Raw genomic sequence first — 15,770 nt, forward strand, 5'->3', positions numbered from 1 at the left:
TACAAAGGGCATTGACCACAAAACTGTCAAAATGTCATGTCTTGTCGCAGGTGTAATAATAATAATAATATACTAATAATAATAATAATAACTAAAAATAATATTTTTAGAATAGTTTATTTGCATAAACATTTATAGTTTTTAATATATCATTTTAACAGATTCAACCACAACCTAAACATATTCTGGCAAGTAACAGATTCAACCCAAAACCTAAACATATTCTGGCAATTGAAAAAAAAAAAAAAATACATGAAAATGACCGTTTATTTCTTTAAAAAAAAAAAAGAACATCAATCTTCATAAAAACTTTCTATAAGCTTCAGTGCTAATAATGACTACAGTAGGGGAAAATAGAGTATGACAGTAAACTACACAGCTGTCAAAGTACCTGAAAATGATTTAAAAAAATAGCTGTAGTATGTATTATGTGTAAAGTATAATAGAAACTGAGTTTAAAAAATGCATATTAAGCTGTTGAGACAAAATTAATGTTTTCAAAAACTAAAGAAGCTAACAGAACACTGCTCAGACTGCCCCAATGACTTTGTTGGATTAAACAATTTAATAAACTGAATTATAAAAAAATCGACTATGACAACTTTTCCTAGTTTCATGAAAAGCCATCTTTAAGTATGTCTGAAAAAAATTAATATGTATGCAATGGGTATCAGTTAAGCTCCTGACAAAAAGTATTAACTCCAACAGCTGTCTTTAATAATGCCATTATAATATATGAAAGGCAAATTTCTTGCCCAGTTTACCACTGGCCTTTTTTTCTTCTTCTTGAGAACATTTAAGCACATATATTCAATTTTATCTTTAAATGCAAAAGCAAAAACAGTAACCCCTTTTGGGCTTCCTCTGGAGACAGATATAACAATACAGTTGCATTTGGTCCTTCACAGTACAGAACCAAAAACAAAGAATACAATGAACCACTCTCAATAACTTCATGTAACCTTCCTGTCCATTCTGAAGCAACATTCAATGTTTTCAGTAATAGTTTAATTATTAACCGTGAATCCGTTAATGCAAGTTGGCAAACTACACCTGACACTGGAAGTGAACAATTATACATTAAGTTGAAATCCCATATTGGGTTACAGCATGTCTTCATGAAGGCTATGTACATTTCAATACCAGAGGATTGCTTTTAATTATAGTTTTAATTTGCCTCTATGAGCATACCATTGTAATATGGTGGACACTAACTTTAATTAATCACCAACATAATACAACTATGACATGTAACATATGATTCCTGAATTATTAATATTTATTGCACATCAATTATAATTGTAAACACTACACTGAAGATAAAAATTTCTCTTCAGTTGAACGCAGTGAAATGATTGTCATGAATCAACAAAATGAATGATATCTGTAAGCAATGAGATGATAAATTCCACAAGATCACAACAAGAATATTTGGTAAACTGCTACTGCTGACATCCCTGATACCTCACTACTTTGTGCCAACTGTTGCAAAAAATGGAAAATGATATTACTACCTTACTTATTCCCCATCACCACCTACACTTAGTCCATCAATCAATATATCTTTATATTTGATGTCTTTTATATGCTGCTCATATTGTCAAATGTGGAATGCGCTGCATTCAATGCTACCAGTTTAATCATAATGGAATGCCAGGATGAGTAGTAAGTTTTATCAAAGAATAATTTTATACAATCACAACACTGTAGAATTATAGTCTAGTTTGGAAAGTTATTCAAGTTTGAAAATCTTAATATCCATAAATACAAAATGGAAAATATACTTCACAAAGAGCAACCATATATCAACCAGCATCTATATGCAAAAGGAATGTACAAATTATTATAGTCAATTCTTGCAGACAGTTATAATAGTAGATATTAGATGCTTTGAAACATTATCTGCAGAGAAAGCAAGCACACATACATTTATGCACCAAATACATGAAGCCTGAAACCAGTTGTAATCTGGTTGTGTATTAACGTGACCTGTAAGATCTTGTCATCAAAATGCATCTTTAATGTTTGTGAATGGTCTGACTGCCAGATCCACAGGTAAGTGGAATTCAATGTCCTTTAGTCTCTGTAGAGAGGCAAAAGTGTCTTCAAAGTCTGAAAGATAAAGATATTTAACTTCAACTTTTATGTGTCATATGTAAATTCATTTCGTTTGATAATACCTTTTGAATTTACTAAATTTTGACACACTCCTAACACGTCTGCACATATTCAGATCCAAGTTTGCATAATTGTTTGCATGCATTTATAAAATAACTTGAAAAAAAGGCACAGTATGTCTGCTTAGAACTGTACCACAGAATGCAGAAATATTACTTTGTAATGAAAGACATCGATGGTCTATTATAAGGAAAGACAACTGAAATTAATGTTTTCACTGATAGTTCTACTTACTTGTCTTAACAACATAACTCCATGGCTGGTAAAAATGGTCTATAAGAGGTGTTGTCTTAAACACCAACCGGAACCACGTCACTATACGCTTCTCACTAAAAAGCAAATGTTTGAGAACATAGTTAATTAGGGAGTCATAGACATATTACTGCTGGCTAAAATCTCTGAATCAACAAAATCACATCTGACTGTGATTTTAGGTGGCAGCTTACACTTTAACCTACTTTAACATGGCACTGTAATAAATTCTGCCAATTTGGTAACAAATTATGCACGAACTTTTTTCCTCCCATTACGCCCAGACAATCTATAATACTAGTGTGCTTACTTCAGTGCACGGCAAATGAAGGCTTTGAACATGGCATCATTACTTCTCTTCAGGGGCCTGTGAGATGTCAAGATGTTGTGAATGGCACCAAGAAGAGTCTGAAATAAACCATACATTGTAACAATCAAAGAAAATGTAAAAATATACAAACACAAGAGACAGCAGTCGAGCCCGATTATGTTAACGAGACATTTAATATGTGGAACACTAAAAGGAATCATTTCTATTTAATAGTATATTAGGGAAATCCTGGAAAAAATCCCAGAACGGATACCTTTAATACATATTGTAACACAATACTTGATTTCTCTAAAAAAAAATGTGCATTTTTCTGAACTTCAAAAATACTCACCTGTTTTGCTGTAACAGCTTTGCTTCCAACCATGTTTAAGTGGAAGGACTCTGACAGTTTTCTTACAGGGGTATCGTTGTACTCTCTGCCATGCTAGTAAAAGGTTAATAAAATATTGTTTTAATATATCTCATCATTCTGCATAATTACACTCAGTCTGGTACATCTCTACAATCTTTAGAAATGTGTATTTTGTTTCAGATTATGCCAAAGTTTCACTGAAACTCTACTTGACTTTCAGATTAAACTAAGATGAAGAAAATATACCAGAATTTCGCACAAAATCAATATAGAAGCTAAGGGGAGAGACATGAGGGAAACATCAACTTCCATTTAATGGGGAAACATTGAAGGGGAGGGGAGGGGGCTGAGTCCCCAGTTTTATTTTGGAAGAATCCCTCCCAAGAAATGGTCAACAAGCATTCCTCTTACCTTCATTTCATAGTACTTGATAAACAGTTCCCAAGGATGCATGGTTTTAGGTACAGCCTGAGACCTGACTGGAAAACATCCAATAGGACTTACAAGACTGCGACTCTGGCTCATCTGAAATCATAAGCAAGACATATACACACATCACACAGTATATTTACTATTTTAACTTTTACTTTTTAACTTTTAAAGGCAGTAAATGCTTTTTAAACAGCTTTTATCCAAGTGCAGTGACGCATTTTAATTTGATCTCAAAACCAAATTCATTTATGTATTGTATTATTCTATCATTTTACTCTGTATATTGCTCCAAAAGGAAAATGATTTCAGATTTTTATAATTGGCTAAATAAACTCTATCTTAAAGCATCCTCACTAAACAGATTCCATAAAATAAATAAAACATACATGTTTGGATAACTATCAAAAACCAAGAGAACCTCGAATACAAAATGCTACTATGAGATACGGTACAAGTAAGTGCAAATATTCCCTTTATCAAGAGTTTGGAGTTGCTCATCTCTTGAGAATGCTGCCACAACATCTCTCTTGCAAGAAAACTGTCACTTGTATTTCATTTGATATGTTCCAAAAGTATCATCAATGACTGAGCACCCATGACTTCCTTACCTCGACCAAACCATGCTGTAAAAGGTCTCTGAGTGCTAAAGCAAGGCTCTTTCTAACTGCCATGGTTAAGGCCTGGTTACACTGGACAGTAAAGCTCTGAATAGAAATCAGCAAGTTCATCAATTATGTATAGGTCTGCCATAAGTGATAAAAAATAAAGCAATACATAAAATTAAGATTAAAAATCACTTAATGATTTAGTTTCAGCTTCACTTTGAAATATATACTACTCCTTATAGCAGAATCAAGAGAGGTTATGTCAATAATAATAATATTAATGCTACTGTCAAATTGGCTTGATTTAAAGACACTAACAAGCAAGGTTTCTCTCTCTCACTTACTTACTACCACTTATTGGCCAAACTAAAGAAAGAAATTATAATTATTACTTGCAACAAGGCAGCAAAGCTGTCAAATGTACAGACAAAAAGCAGGAAATAACTATGCACAAAATAGGCTACTGTCAATTCTGATGCAAAAGTACATTATGTTAAACTGCAAATTCAACATCAAATTTTAATTATGCTCAACAGGTAATACCAATGTAAGTAAAATGTGTAACAAGCATAAGGCTTCAGGCCCATGGCAGTTCAAGTTCACACTTTGAAAATGTATAACTTCCAGAAAAAGAAGCCAATTAGACTGCTTTTCCAACTCAGGCTGCATTTTAGTCCTGTATTTCTTTTCTGAACGTTTGGCAATCATCAGTAACATGGCGTTCCCATAATGGTCATCATGGCAGCAGCACCCAAAATTGTGTTTTCTTCTATTCTGATGCAATATTACATAGTGGTTAACAGCATAATGACCGTCAATTTTTAATAATAAAATATACGTATCATGGATTTTCAGAAAATGTGACTAGCATGGGTCTTCAATGTTTCTTTCCTGTAAGTTTGAGAACAGTAAGTGACATGATTTTTCTTAAATGGTCATCATGGGAGCAGTGCCCAAAATATTTTTTTCCAAATTTTGATGCAATATTACATAATGTTTAACAGCATAATGACCATCAATTTTTAATAATAAAATATTAGTATTATGGATATTCAGAAAATGTGACTAGCAAAGGTCTTCAGGCCCATGGAACTTCAAAGTCACAACTTGAAAATGCCAAAATGTAAACAAGACAGCACTGTTCTGAAATGTTTTTTTTTTCCATTTTTAACACTTTTTTAACATAAAACAAAATTAACAGTTTACTGCCATTTTTATATGATCAACTAAGAAAATTGATGAGATGTGAAAAATATCAAAAGAACAGTGTCAAATGTCCAATTTCCTCCATTCTGAGTTTCTGAACATAGTGAATGATTGAATCTTACATACTGCAATGATATGAGATTATTTCCATTTTTGAAACTTTATTACACAATACACGATAACAAGTTTACCATCATTTTTATAAAATCAACTAACAATGTTGTAAAGATGCAGGAAATGTCAAACAAACACTTTTACGTATCTTATTAATTAAATAATGAGACTGTTAACATGCCTAAAAATTGAATCTGAGGAAATGTGAAACAAGACAGCACTATACTGAAATGGGTTTATTTCCATTTTTAACACTTTTTTAACATAAAACAAAATTAACAGTTTACTGCCATTTTTATATGATCAACTAAGAAAATTGATGAGATGTGAAAAATATCAATAGAACAGTGTCAAATGTCCAATTTCCTCCATTCTGAGCTTCTGAACATAGTGAATGATTGAATCTTACAAACTGCAATGATATGAGTTTATTTCCATTTTTGACACCTTATTATACAATACACGATTACAAGTTTACCATCATTTTTATAAAATCAACTAACAAAGTTGTAAAGATGCAGGAAATGTCAAACAAACTCTTTTACGTATCTTATTAATTAAATAATGAGACTGTTAACATGCCTAAGAATTGAATCTGAGAAAATGTGAAAAAAAAAGCATAACTTATAAAATAATGGTCCGATTATGCTGATTTTCGAACTTGACCTGCGTTTTAGTAAGATAAATTACTCCTGTGAGTTTCATGACAACAGGCCTATGGATTTTCCTTGAAATGTGTTAACAATGTTGCATATATGCTGAAAAGTGAAAAAACAGCATAACTACTAAAATAGTGGCCCGATCATGCCGATTTTCGAACTTGATCTGCGTTTTAGTAAGATTGATTACTCCTGTGAGTTTCATGACAACAGTCCTATCAGTTTTCCTTGAAATGTGTTAACAGTGTTGCATATATGCTGAAAAGTGAAAAAACAGCATAAATTCTACAATAATGGCCCGATCATGCTGATTTTCGAACTTGACCTGTGTTTTATGAATATTCATCAGCTCTGTAAATATAAAGCCAAAAAGTAAAACTGTCTTCCACTTATGGTGTTAACGCTGAAAGTGCACGGCGACGGCGACATGATCGGCGACGGCGACGGCGACGACAGACGCAGGTGATGGCAATATGTACAGACACATCTGTGTCTGTACATAAAAATCAATATTAAAGGGATAGTAACTCTTCTTTTCGGCCAAAAAATGAATTTTCCTGGAGTAAACAACAATTTTCCCATACTCACCAATTGTTAATGAATCCATTTTTACATTCAAAGTTAGTCCCTGGTTTTTTTCTAAAAAGTTTGGTTTTTTGTTAAAATCTCTTAAGAGATTTTAACAGAGTATAGCCATCAATGGAGGTCACGTGGTCTAAAGACAAGCTCAGATATCAGAATAATAGCTATAACTGCTGTTTTTTGTGGTAAAACAGAATATATTATATTTCTATGAGTTATTCACAATGTCTTTATTGTGAAATGTAGATTTCATACGAAGAGTTATTATCCCTTTAATGTGGTTACATCACTGGCACCTCAAGTTTGTATGTCTGATCAAATGCTTAATATGGTTTATGATTTATCAAGACTATAACATCTGCAATTTGAAATATTTTTTCTCATTCCACTACCTCTTCTGTATCACTGGTATAATCACTGTCAGGCACTTCATAATTCTCCTGGGTTTTTGCTAGCTCCAAGACTTTCTCTATGGCAACTTCCACCCTGGCACGTAAATCACTGAAAAAAAATATTTGAATCACTTAACAAAAGTGTTTAAAGCAAAGTGGCAAAATACTGTACAAAAGCCTATCTAATTTCAAAATGTTACGAGTTTTGGGATAAAATCAACATACTAAAATACATACCCTAAAATACATGCAAATCATTGCCTATTATCCCTATATATCAACATTATTGTTAATTATAAATTTGAGTAGAGAAATCAATTAATCAACAAAGGAGGTTGGAATGTCTATCTGTCTTCAGAAATCCACTCATTAAGTTTACCATGTTTTTTTAGATACAAGAACAATATAAGAGGTTTTGAAATGCACCTATGCACGTCAAAAAATTTAGATTTATTCTTGCACAAATCAATTTTTTAATAGATTTATTTTCTTTCTACAATCCACATTCATATCAGTTCTGGTTGATCATAGTTATTATTATGGTATTCCACAAACCAAAAGTGTGTGTGTGTGTGTGTGTGTGTGTGTGTGTGTGTGTGAGAGAGAGAGAGGAGATAGATGGTCTCACCTATGCTTGTATGTCCTACATGTGCATGAACATCTAGCCTAAGAAAACAGCATTCTAATAACGCCAGAAAGTATAGATGCAGTTATGTTTCCATCTGAATCCAATATAATTCAGTTCTAAAAGACCACTACCCTGAATGCTTACATCCTCCCCAATAATCACTTAGTCCTTAAGTTGATAAATAACATACCCATAATGATTTGCTTTCATCGTCTTCTTAAGTGTGTTCTTCCTAAATTCTCGGCTTCCACAACCAAACTGTGTTATAACAAATATTTGGAGCACAGTCAATGCCCTCTTCATTGCTGTCATTGCCGTAGCATTTTGATCCTAGAGAAAATGACAGATAACTAAATTACAAATACTCACCTTCGGCTTTCAAAGAAGTGTACATGAATCTTATTAGCTTTCTGTTTTATAGTATTTGGTGGAGTTCTAAGGTATTTAGTGAACCTGGTGACTACCTCCATCATCTATCCTTAGCAACTTGATAATAACCAAATAAAAAACATCTACATTTAGAGAGGCCTATAGTTACTTCAAAGGGAAGTTTTGAATTATAGTTGCGTGTCATATCATATTACAAAACATTCAGGACAAATCTATTCATCGAACTCTTGCACTATATAGGTCAGCTATTATCCTTTAACAATGACTAAAATGTGACCTACTGCAAGCTTGGTTACCTGGCAAAAAATGTAAGTTGTGTTTTTCTTTTTTACTTATTATTATTATTACTATTATTATTATTATTGTTATTTCATTATTATTATTATTATTTTTTTTTTTTTTTGGCTGTGGTGGATGGAGGTTATCAATTAAACAGTTAGCCTCAAATAAATTAATGCCATATTAACTCGAAGTCCAATTTCATAAGTCCAACACACCTTCTCAGATTTGTCTTTTATTCTGTACCTGTGATCAGGAATACAACATTCTTGCTGCATGGAGATGTCAGAGTGCTCATCACTGGACAGCTGCAATACAACACACATATGTACATGACATAAAGTTGGTTTCCTGAAAAAATTGGTTTCTAACAAAACTGAAAGAAAATCACCTACCTTACATAAAACTGAATGCATCTTAACAGGAATATTGTTACCTGCACAGTGCTGTCACTTGTTTTGTAGTGAAATGTAAACAGTCAGTAAAGATACATGAACAGTGTGTTTTGTTTCACTGAATGAATTCAGTTTGATCAGCTGTGTCTGTTGTGTGAATTTTTCCATTACACAGGCCTATAATTCTAATTAAATTTGTTCAGCTGTCATTCATATGATCTGAGTTATTAATAGTGCCGCATGACATAAATCACTAAATGATGTGTTTACCTTGTTTGGACCATGTGCAGGGCAGTGACAAGTGCAGCGTGTCTGACCTAGAGGACCAGGGCTCTCAGCATCTCCTTGAAATCGATATACAAGAACCTTTGAATATCAACAGCATGCAGCATTCAGAGGTTGTTTACCTCTATATGATATAAGATTCAATTGACAAAGCTTTGCATTTCATTTACTTTGACAAACAAAAATGTGGCCACCAGTGCTACTAAACATTTCTTGTTCACTTTCTTCTATCTAATATGTTAAACACCAATAATATTGCCAAAGTACATTGATAAAAAGTTTCAAGTACACTTCAATTTGTGAAATGCAACAAGAATATATCTCACCTTGTAAGAAGGAAATGAACCTCTCCAGATCTGATACTTGTGTTCTCAGCTGATCAACTAACTTTTCCTTGACTTTGGCTGGATTCACAATCTGCACAAATACATATTAAAATTTTTTTAAATTTATGCATTTCTATCTTTCAAGTTTGAAGATATCAATAAAGCAGCAAAACAGCATTCACTCTGATAAAACAACTTAATTCAAAATTTTGTGTTATAAACCTTGAAACTTGTGCCCATTACTCATTTGCTCCTCACACAGGTGTAGGACAAGCACATTCTGCATCAACATATATAATACATACTAGGATCTGATTTCTTTCAACTCATCTGTTACTTAAAAATCACCTTACAGTTGTTAATAGTTATGTGTAATCTTGAATGAGTTCCAGAGCATGAATAGGAATACCAATAGATGCACCAGGTGAGGGCATGTCACATGTTAAGTTTTAGATTTTCTCACCTGAGCTATTGCATCATTCACCACATCTCTCAACTGCTCAGGACTGAAATGATAAATAATCACTTTGCAAAGCAGAACAAAAACTTAAAGTCAACATAATGCAATGGCTTTTTAAACAATAAATAGTTTCAAATTATTAAGGAATAATAAGTAAATATTGGAAACTGGTCATTGTTTTTTTAAACAGTCCACTCAAAGTAGCTACAAAAGCAAACAAAGATTCACATTTTTAAGACAATCATCCACTCAAAATAGATAAAATTCAATTCAGTTTAAAAAGAAAACCAAAATTCACTTAACATTTCTTCATACCTTAGTTTGGCAAAATCGTCCAGTTCCAACTCCAGCTTATTCTTCAACTCATCAATAATGACTTTCTGTTTTTCCATCTGGATACTTGTAGGAAGGTCATCAGCAGTTCCAGACTGAAGAATAAATATTCAATCTCAAAGATTTATCTTGTCTGGAGTACCAAAAATAAAGGATAATCTACTCTGATTGGAAATTATGACCAGTGGTGAGGCTTTGGAGGTTTGTGATCAATCACAATTAGTGCCAAACACACAAAGAAACATTTTTCATGGGCACTGGAGAATTGCTAGCATCCCTTGTTAGTCTTATATAAAAACATAGATCTGCATTATATATTAAAATAGGGTTGCTTTTGGTTTCAAAACTGCAATCAATATAACATTTAGATTCACATGACATCTCACTCTGTATATCGCTTAATTCTGCACCATAGTAAACCTGAAAATTATTCAGTTGATATTTTATTTGCCATCCTTGTAATTTGAATTTACTTGCTAATTGTCATTTTTGAGATCTAAAATGTTCAAATTTTACAACAGAGAGCACTTACTTCATAGGCATATTTCTCCAGTTCCTCCAGTTGGTCTTTCAGCTGCATTATCAGTTCTTGCTGTTTTTCCCTCTGTTCTCTAATTTTTTGATCATGCTCATGGTCATCCTGAAACACAAATATCATTGACAATGTTAGGACAAAACTTAAAATGGGTCTAATGAAAAAATAATCAAACAGCCAAGCAAATCAATTAATAATGAACTTACTTGAATATAAAATGCCAGATTTCAAAAGTTTTTCACAAGGTAAATAAGAAGGGACATACTGACATGCACATGCAGGGAGCTTACTGAACAATTCACGTCATCTTTCACTTTCCAGGGCAAAAAAAAAAAAAAAAAAAAAGAAAAAAAATCAAACAAAAATTGTACATGAAGTGTGAAGTTTTATCAGACAAAGTTTGGTCTTCCACCTTTTCTTTAAACAGATAAACATGCTTTATGTCAGCAAAGAAAGTTAATGACTAACCTCACTCCACCATATTTAACCAAGAACAAAGAATTTCTCTACTCACCAGATCATTCTCCTCCTGCTCAGTTTTGTCAATGTCCAACTTCACTGCTCTGGCATCTGGGATACCCTTGAAGGCAAATTCCTCCAATTCCTTTAACAGTTTCTGGAAATAATAGAAAAATAGCTTTTCCCTCATTCTGTTTTTCAACAAAAAACAATTTTCTAATTTTGGATGTATATGACTTCATCAGGACCTGCCAACATGATAGATAACATTCCAGTAATGCTGTTTTGTTTCCATTTTTCTTTCAACTTAGCTCATGTTCACTTTCTTTAAAAATGAGTCTATGATTGTAAAGAATCATTTGAAGAAACTACTGATTGTGACTTATCAATCAATAAAATTTCCAACTATTTATACTGCAGTATGTGATGGCTAGCAACTTCTTCATTCACAGTTCCAACCTTGATTTTATTAAGAGCACATAGAGATCAATTATATCATTTAAAAGTCACTGAAATTCTGAAATATATCATCCATGAGGCATTTTTTAAAATAAAAATTAGTCTATTTCATATGCACTTTGCCTGTAATAGATGTTGCATGAAACACATGGCACCCTTAATGTAACTGAACAAACTCTTATACTTGATAAGCATGAGGGTCAATTCATGTGTACAGAGAAGTCTTATGTTAAGAGGAAACCTGTCACAGTATAAACACTTATAATCCAAATATGTGAAATAACATCAAACATGAACAAAAACATCATTGATATCATAAGATTCTAAATGTCTGCTTACCTTCTGGTGTGACATTTGGAGAAGTATACAAGTTTATAAATGATACAGTTAAGTTGACAGTAATGATCTTTCAGATATAGGACTTCATGTAGTAAGGGTATGCTGGTTACAATTACATGTTACCTAATACTGAAACTCACATTTCTGCTGACCTTTTAGGTTAATTCTAACTGATCTCCTAAGTCAGTTATCAGGTACCACCAGCTTCATTAGAGACTGTCACAATAAGATTTGCTTTGTGGCATATCACACAAAAATGGACCATCTTGACTTTAGCATGAAGCTTTATCTGAGTGATTAACTAAAAATAAGTATTTTGGGAATTTTCAAACCCATGAAGGGTACCTATAAGATTTCTATCCACATAAGAAAACACTAAGATAAATCACATTTTGCCTAGGTATATGCTGGTATATAAATTAGAACTATAACATACACTGAATTTATAGATCTTCATATTAAATTATGAATGGGTTACTCATCACAGCAGGTCGTTTGCATTTATTTAATAGGGGTATTCACTCTATGTTGGCATTGTTTTAAAATGGATTTACTAGTATTTCTTTAATATAGTTATCTAATATGTCTGGCATGAATACAATTATGCTAGCTAATATCCTACCAGTAGAAGGTTATTTTTGGTGCCCACATTCACTGATGACCTTACACTGATCTCAATAATACCCTATCATAACTGTTTATATATCAATTGTTCACAGTAAGCTGAACATCCGTACAATAAGGGGAAATTACTAACAACCTATGTATATCATATGAATTAGAAGCATATAGGTTCTTCTGTCAATAGCAATATGAAACATTTGGTAAAGTCTCAAATGCACCCACTCTGATTATGAACATACAGCAAACATGAAATTCCACAGCAGTTATCTCCTGTTACATGGTCAGCAATGCTTATAAATTATGTCATCATATTTCTAGTAATACCTCTTTCTCTTCTGGATCAGCAGACACAATCTGTTTCAGCCTGAACTGTACTTGAGCAAAATGTGTGGTCAATGCAAAGAGAGAGTTATTCAGTTCTTCCTGCTCTTCCTCCAGCCGCCTCAGTTGTTCTGCTTCAGTAAAATGACTACATATAAAAAGAGATAAAGAAACGTGGTAAACAATTATTTACCAAGGCACCTGACCATGTCCAAGGTGTCAGTGACAATGTTCTGTTGACAGGTAGTGATTCTACAGCATACTCACCTCATCAACTTGTCTTTGTAATGGTTTCTGGGTGGACAGGTAAGCTACTCTAAAGGTATAATTTGTTATTCAGTCAAGATGAAAACTTGATGAGGGTAATACCAGGATGTTTGATAAACATGATATCAGAACTAACATACTTTTTGTTCTATAGTCACGAATCCTTTTTAGGCTCAACAAATGAGAAAAGTGAACAAAATGTACCATCACGACTTTTTAAAAGGGGCAAAATAATGATTAGCAAGTGTACATATAAAAAGTAGGGCACAGGAAAACATATGGAGATAAGTTAATAATCTAATATTGACATACTATAAGTGGCTGAAAAATGTTATGTGTGAATGTGAATATACCGATTTCACATACATGCTGCCATTATCTGGTTTAGAAAGCATTCCTAATCAGGATATAACATAATAAAGATGTGTAACAAACTAACTGAATCGATGCCAAGGCATCATGTATAACAGCTTGAAAAATAGAATAAAATAACTGTTGCCAAATGTTGAAAATTTTAAAACATTCAGCACTTTAGCTGCAAAAGTTGGTTTCATTTTCCAGCAAACCAATAGTTGGTTTATATTTTTTCAATGTGTACATTTTATTTTTAGCTTATCAAATGCCTAATAATTTCAAATAATATAAAGTTAAATATAAAACCCCTACCTTGTTTCAGTGACAGAAGGGGCAGGGCTTGCATTTGCTCCAAGTGGTGCCCACCTCTCTGCTGGCCGATCATACAGGTGATCATCACTGTCATAGTCATAGCTCTCATCAGTTGGAACGGTCGTTTCTTCCATCATCTTGGAAACACTGAATAGAACAACAAAATGCTAAGGAACTTAACATTAAAAAAATTTTTTAGGTGATTTTGGTAAAAGAATAATTCCTGTAATTCTTCACAACATAAAAAAAGACAAATCGGTCTGGTTACCAAGCTACAGATACATTCATTTATAAGAGGTTCATGGAACATGTGGTCGTTATCATCAAAAACAGACAGAGCACATCTGGGTGAAGATAGCCAGTGTTCTTGCAATATGCTCTGGAACTTGACTGATAAAAGATATACAGAGTTGGACGGGCTACATAATCCGCATTCAATGACATCAAGATTTTTATAATCTTGTTATTGCACCTTATATACAAGCAGGGCTTGGATTGCTGTGACTTTTGTAAGTTCTGTTAAACAAACTACAAAACTATGCACATAGGCATGGATCTGTTAGGATTCTAGGGGCTTTAGATACTTTACTAATTTTTTTCAAATGTAGCTATTACATGTATTCTAGAATTAAGGTTCAAACCCCCTTATATTAGACGATTTACAAGTGTTAAAACTAATATAGATCCTGTGTCTTTTTAAATACCTAGCCTAGTAAATTGCCCTGGAAGGGAATCTGTGCATGATCGAAGGAGGACATACACATGTAAAAATTTTACTTCAAATAATCTTCATAAAACAGAGCATAAATTTACTGATACATTTTTAATGTGGTGTGGTGAAACAGACTAAATGTAGCACAGGTAGAACATGACCCTTTAGTTTTTGGAAAAATTTTCTCATGCACAGATGCTGGGTAAAATGGGGCCACAAATGGCACCTCTGTGCCCCCCCTCCCACCATCCCAGTCTTGTTACATGCTGTGAACACCCTTGTCACATCCCAAATTGGAACCATGACAAAATGCCTCCCACCAGACTAAAGGTAACGCTGGAAAAACTTTCCACCTCTGTCTCCTCCGTCAATACCACTTTCTGTTGCAAGCAAAACCATGTCGTTTTTCATCATTAAGATGTCATTTCTGTAAAATATCCACATTCTTATCACCTTTGTGCATGCCAATATTCTATAAATAAAGTTATATGAGATTGGTCATTCCTCAGTGGATCACTACCCAGTCTATCACAGTTTGTCTAAAATTTTCTTACCGGCAGCTTGATGTGGATGCTTAGAATAATAAGTGTGTAAAACCAAATTAGTCGAAAACGTGCGTTCCTGGAGACTCTTAGAGACGCCATGTTGACAATTTGGAGCAAGTACCTTTTTCTCGCGCATGATGTGAATTCGTGGACGACTTAATCTAGAGTGTCTTCGTTACGCTCAAGAACGTCCTTAATTGTTACACTGTTAGTAATAAACTCATCTCTTTAGTCTCCGAATGTAAGCCCCTCTTCTTCATAAAATAACATGAAACGTCATAACATTCTCAGAAAAAAAATGAATAACCTACCTGGGAGTCAAAATTTGGTGACAAACTGAGTTTAAAAGTCCAAAACATATGCCATTTTTTACACAAAATTATTGATGAGCATAATTCTTGCACCTGCTCCCACGCACAACATACGGGCACTCTCGAATAGGTTCGATGTTATGAGGTTGTCCTTTTCACAGTACTTTAACATGTCACAGTCTATTTTGTTTTAAAATAATTTGCAATGGATGGACATATATGTTAGATGTGTAGCAATCAGATAAATGTTTTGTTATTTACCCTTTTAAGTCAAAATTTATCTTTACTTTTGCCACGCACTGTTTACGAATAATACGCGTCTGCTAATCTCGC

General features: G+C 33.3%; 1 protein-coding gene across 3 annotated transcripts; it reads right to left on the reverse strand.

Annotated features, from left to right (window-relative positions):
• Window positions 1–101: 101 nt before the first annotated feature.
• Window positions 102–15,615, reverse strand: LOC106151420 (RUN domain-containing protein 1). Of its 3 annotated transcripts, none has more exons than XM_087018204.1 (18): window positions 15,438–15,615; window positions 13,870–14,016; window positions 12,940–13,084; window positions 11,249–11,350; window positions 10,732–10,839; window positions 10,182–10,294; window positions 9,870–9,912; window positions 9,407–9,497; window positions 9,066–9,139; window positions 8,619–8,708; window positions 7,922–8,061; window positions 7,104–7,212; window positions 4,154–4,249; window positions 3,525–3,638; window positions 3,093–3,185; window positions 2,741–2,838; window positions 2,413–2,507; window positions 102–2,112 (listed from the first exon to the last, which is right to left on the reverse strand). In XM_087018204.1, exons 2-18 carry the CDS (start codon window positions 14,004–14,006, stop codon window positions 2,006–2,008), a joined length of 1,755 nt encoding a protein of 584 aa, XP_086874330.1. In that variant the 5' UTR covers window positions 14,007–14,016; window positions 15,438–15,615; the 3' UTR covers window positions 102–2,005. The 3 variants fall into 3 exon arrangements, with proteins under 3 accessions (XP_086874330.1, XP_086874332.1, XP_086874339.1); XM_087018206.1 differs by lacking the exon at window positions 15,438–15,615 and adding an exon at window positions 15,248–15,403; XM_087018213.1 differs by lacking the exon at window positions 15,438–15,615 and adding an exon at window positions 15,136–15,228.
• Between the last annotated feature and the right edge of the window lie 155 nt (window positions 15,616–15,770).

Source organism: Lingula anatina, chromosome 1 (genome assembly GCF_051362555.1).
Source record: "Lingula anatina isolate TDL-2025a chromosome 1, LinAna3.0, whole genome shotgun sequence".
In the NCBI taxonomy this organism is placed as follows: Eukaryota; Metazoa; Brachiopoda; class Lingulata; order Lingulida; family Lingulidae; genus Lingula; species Lingula anatina.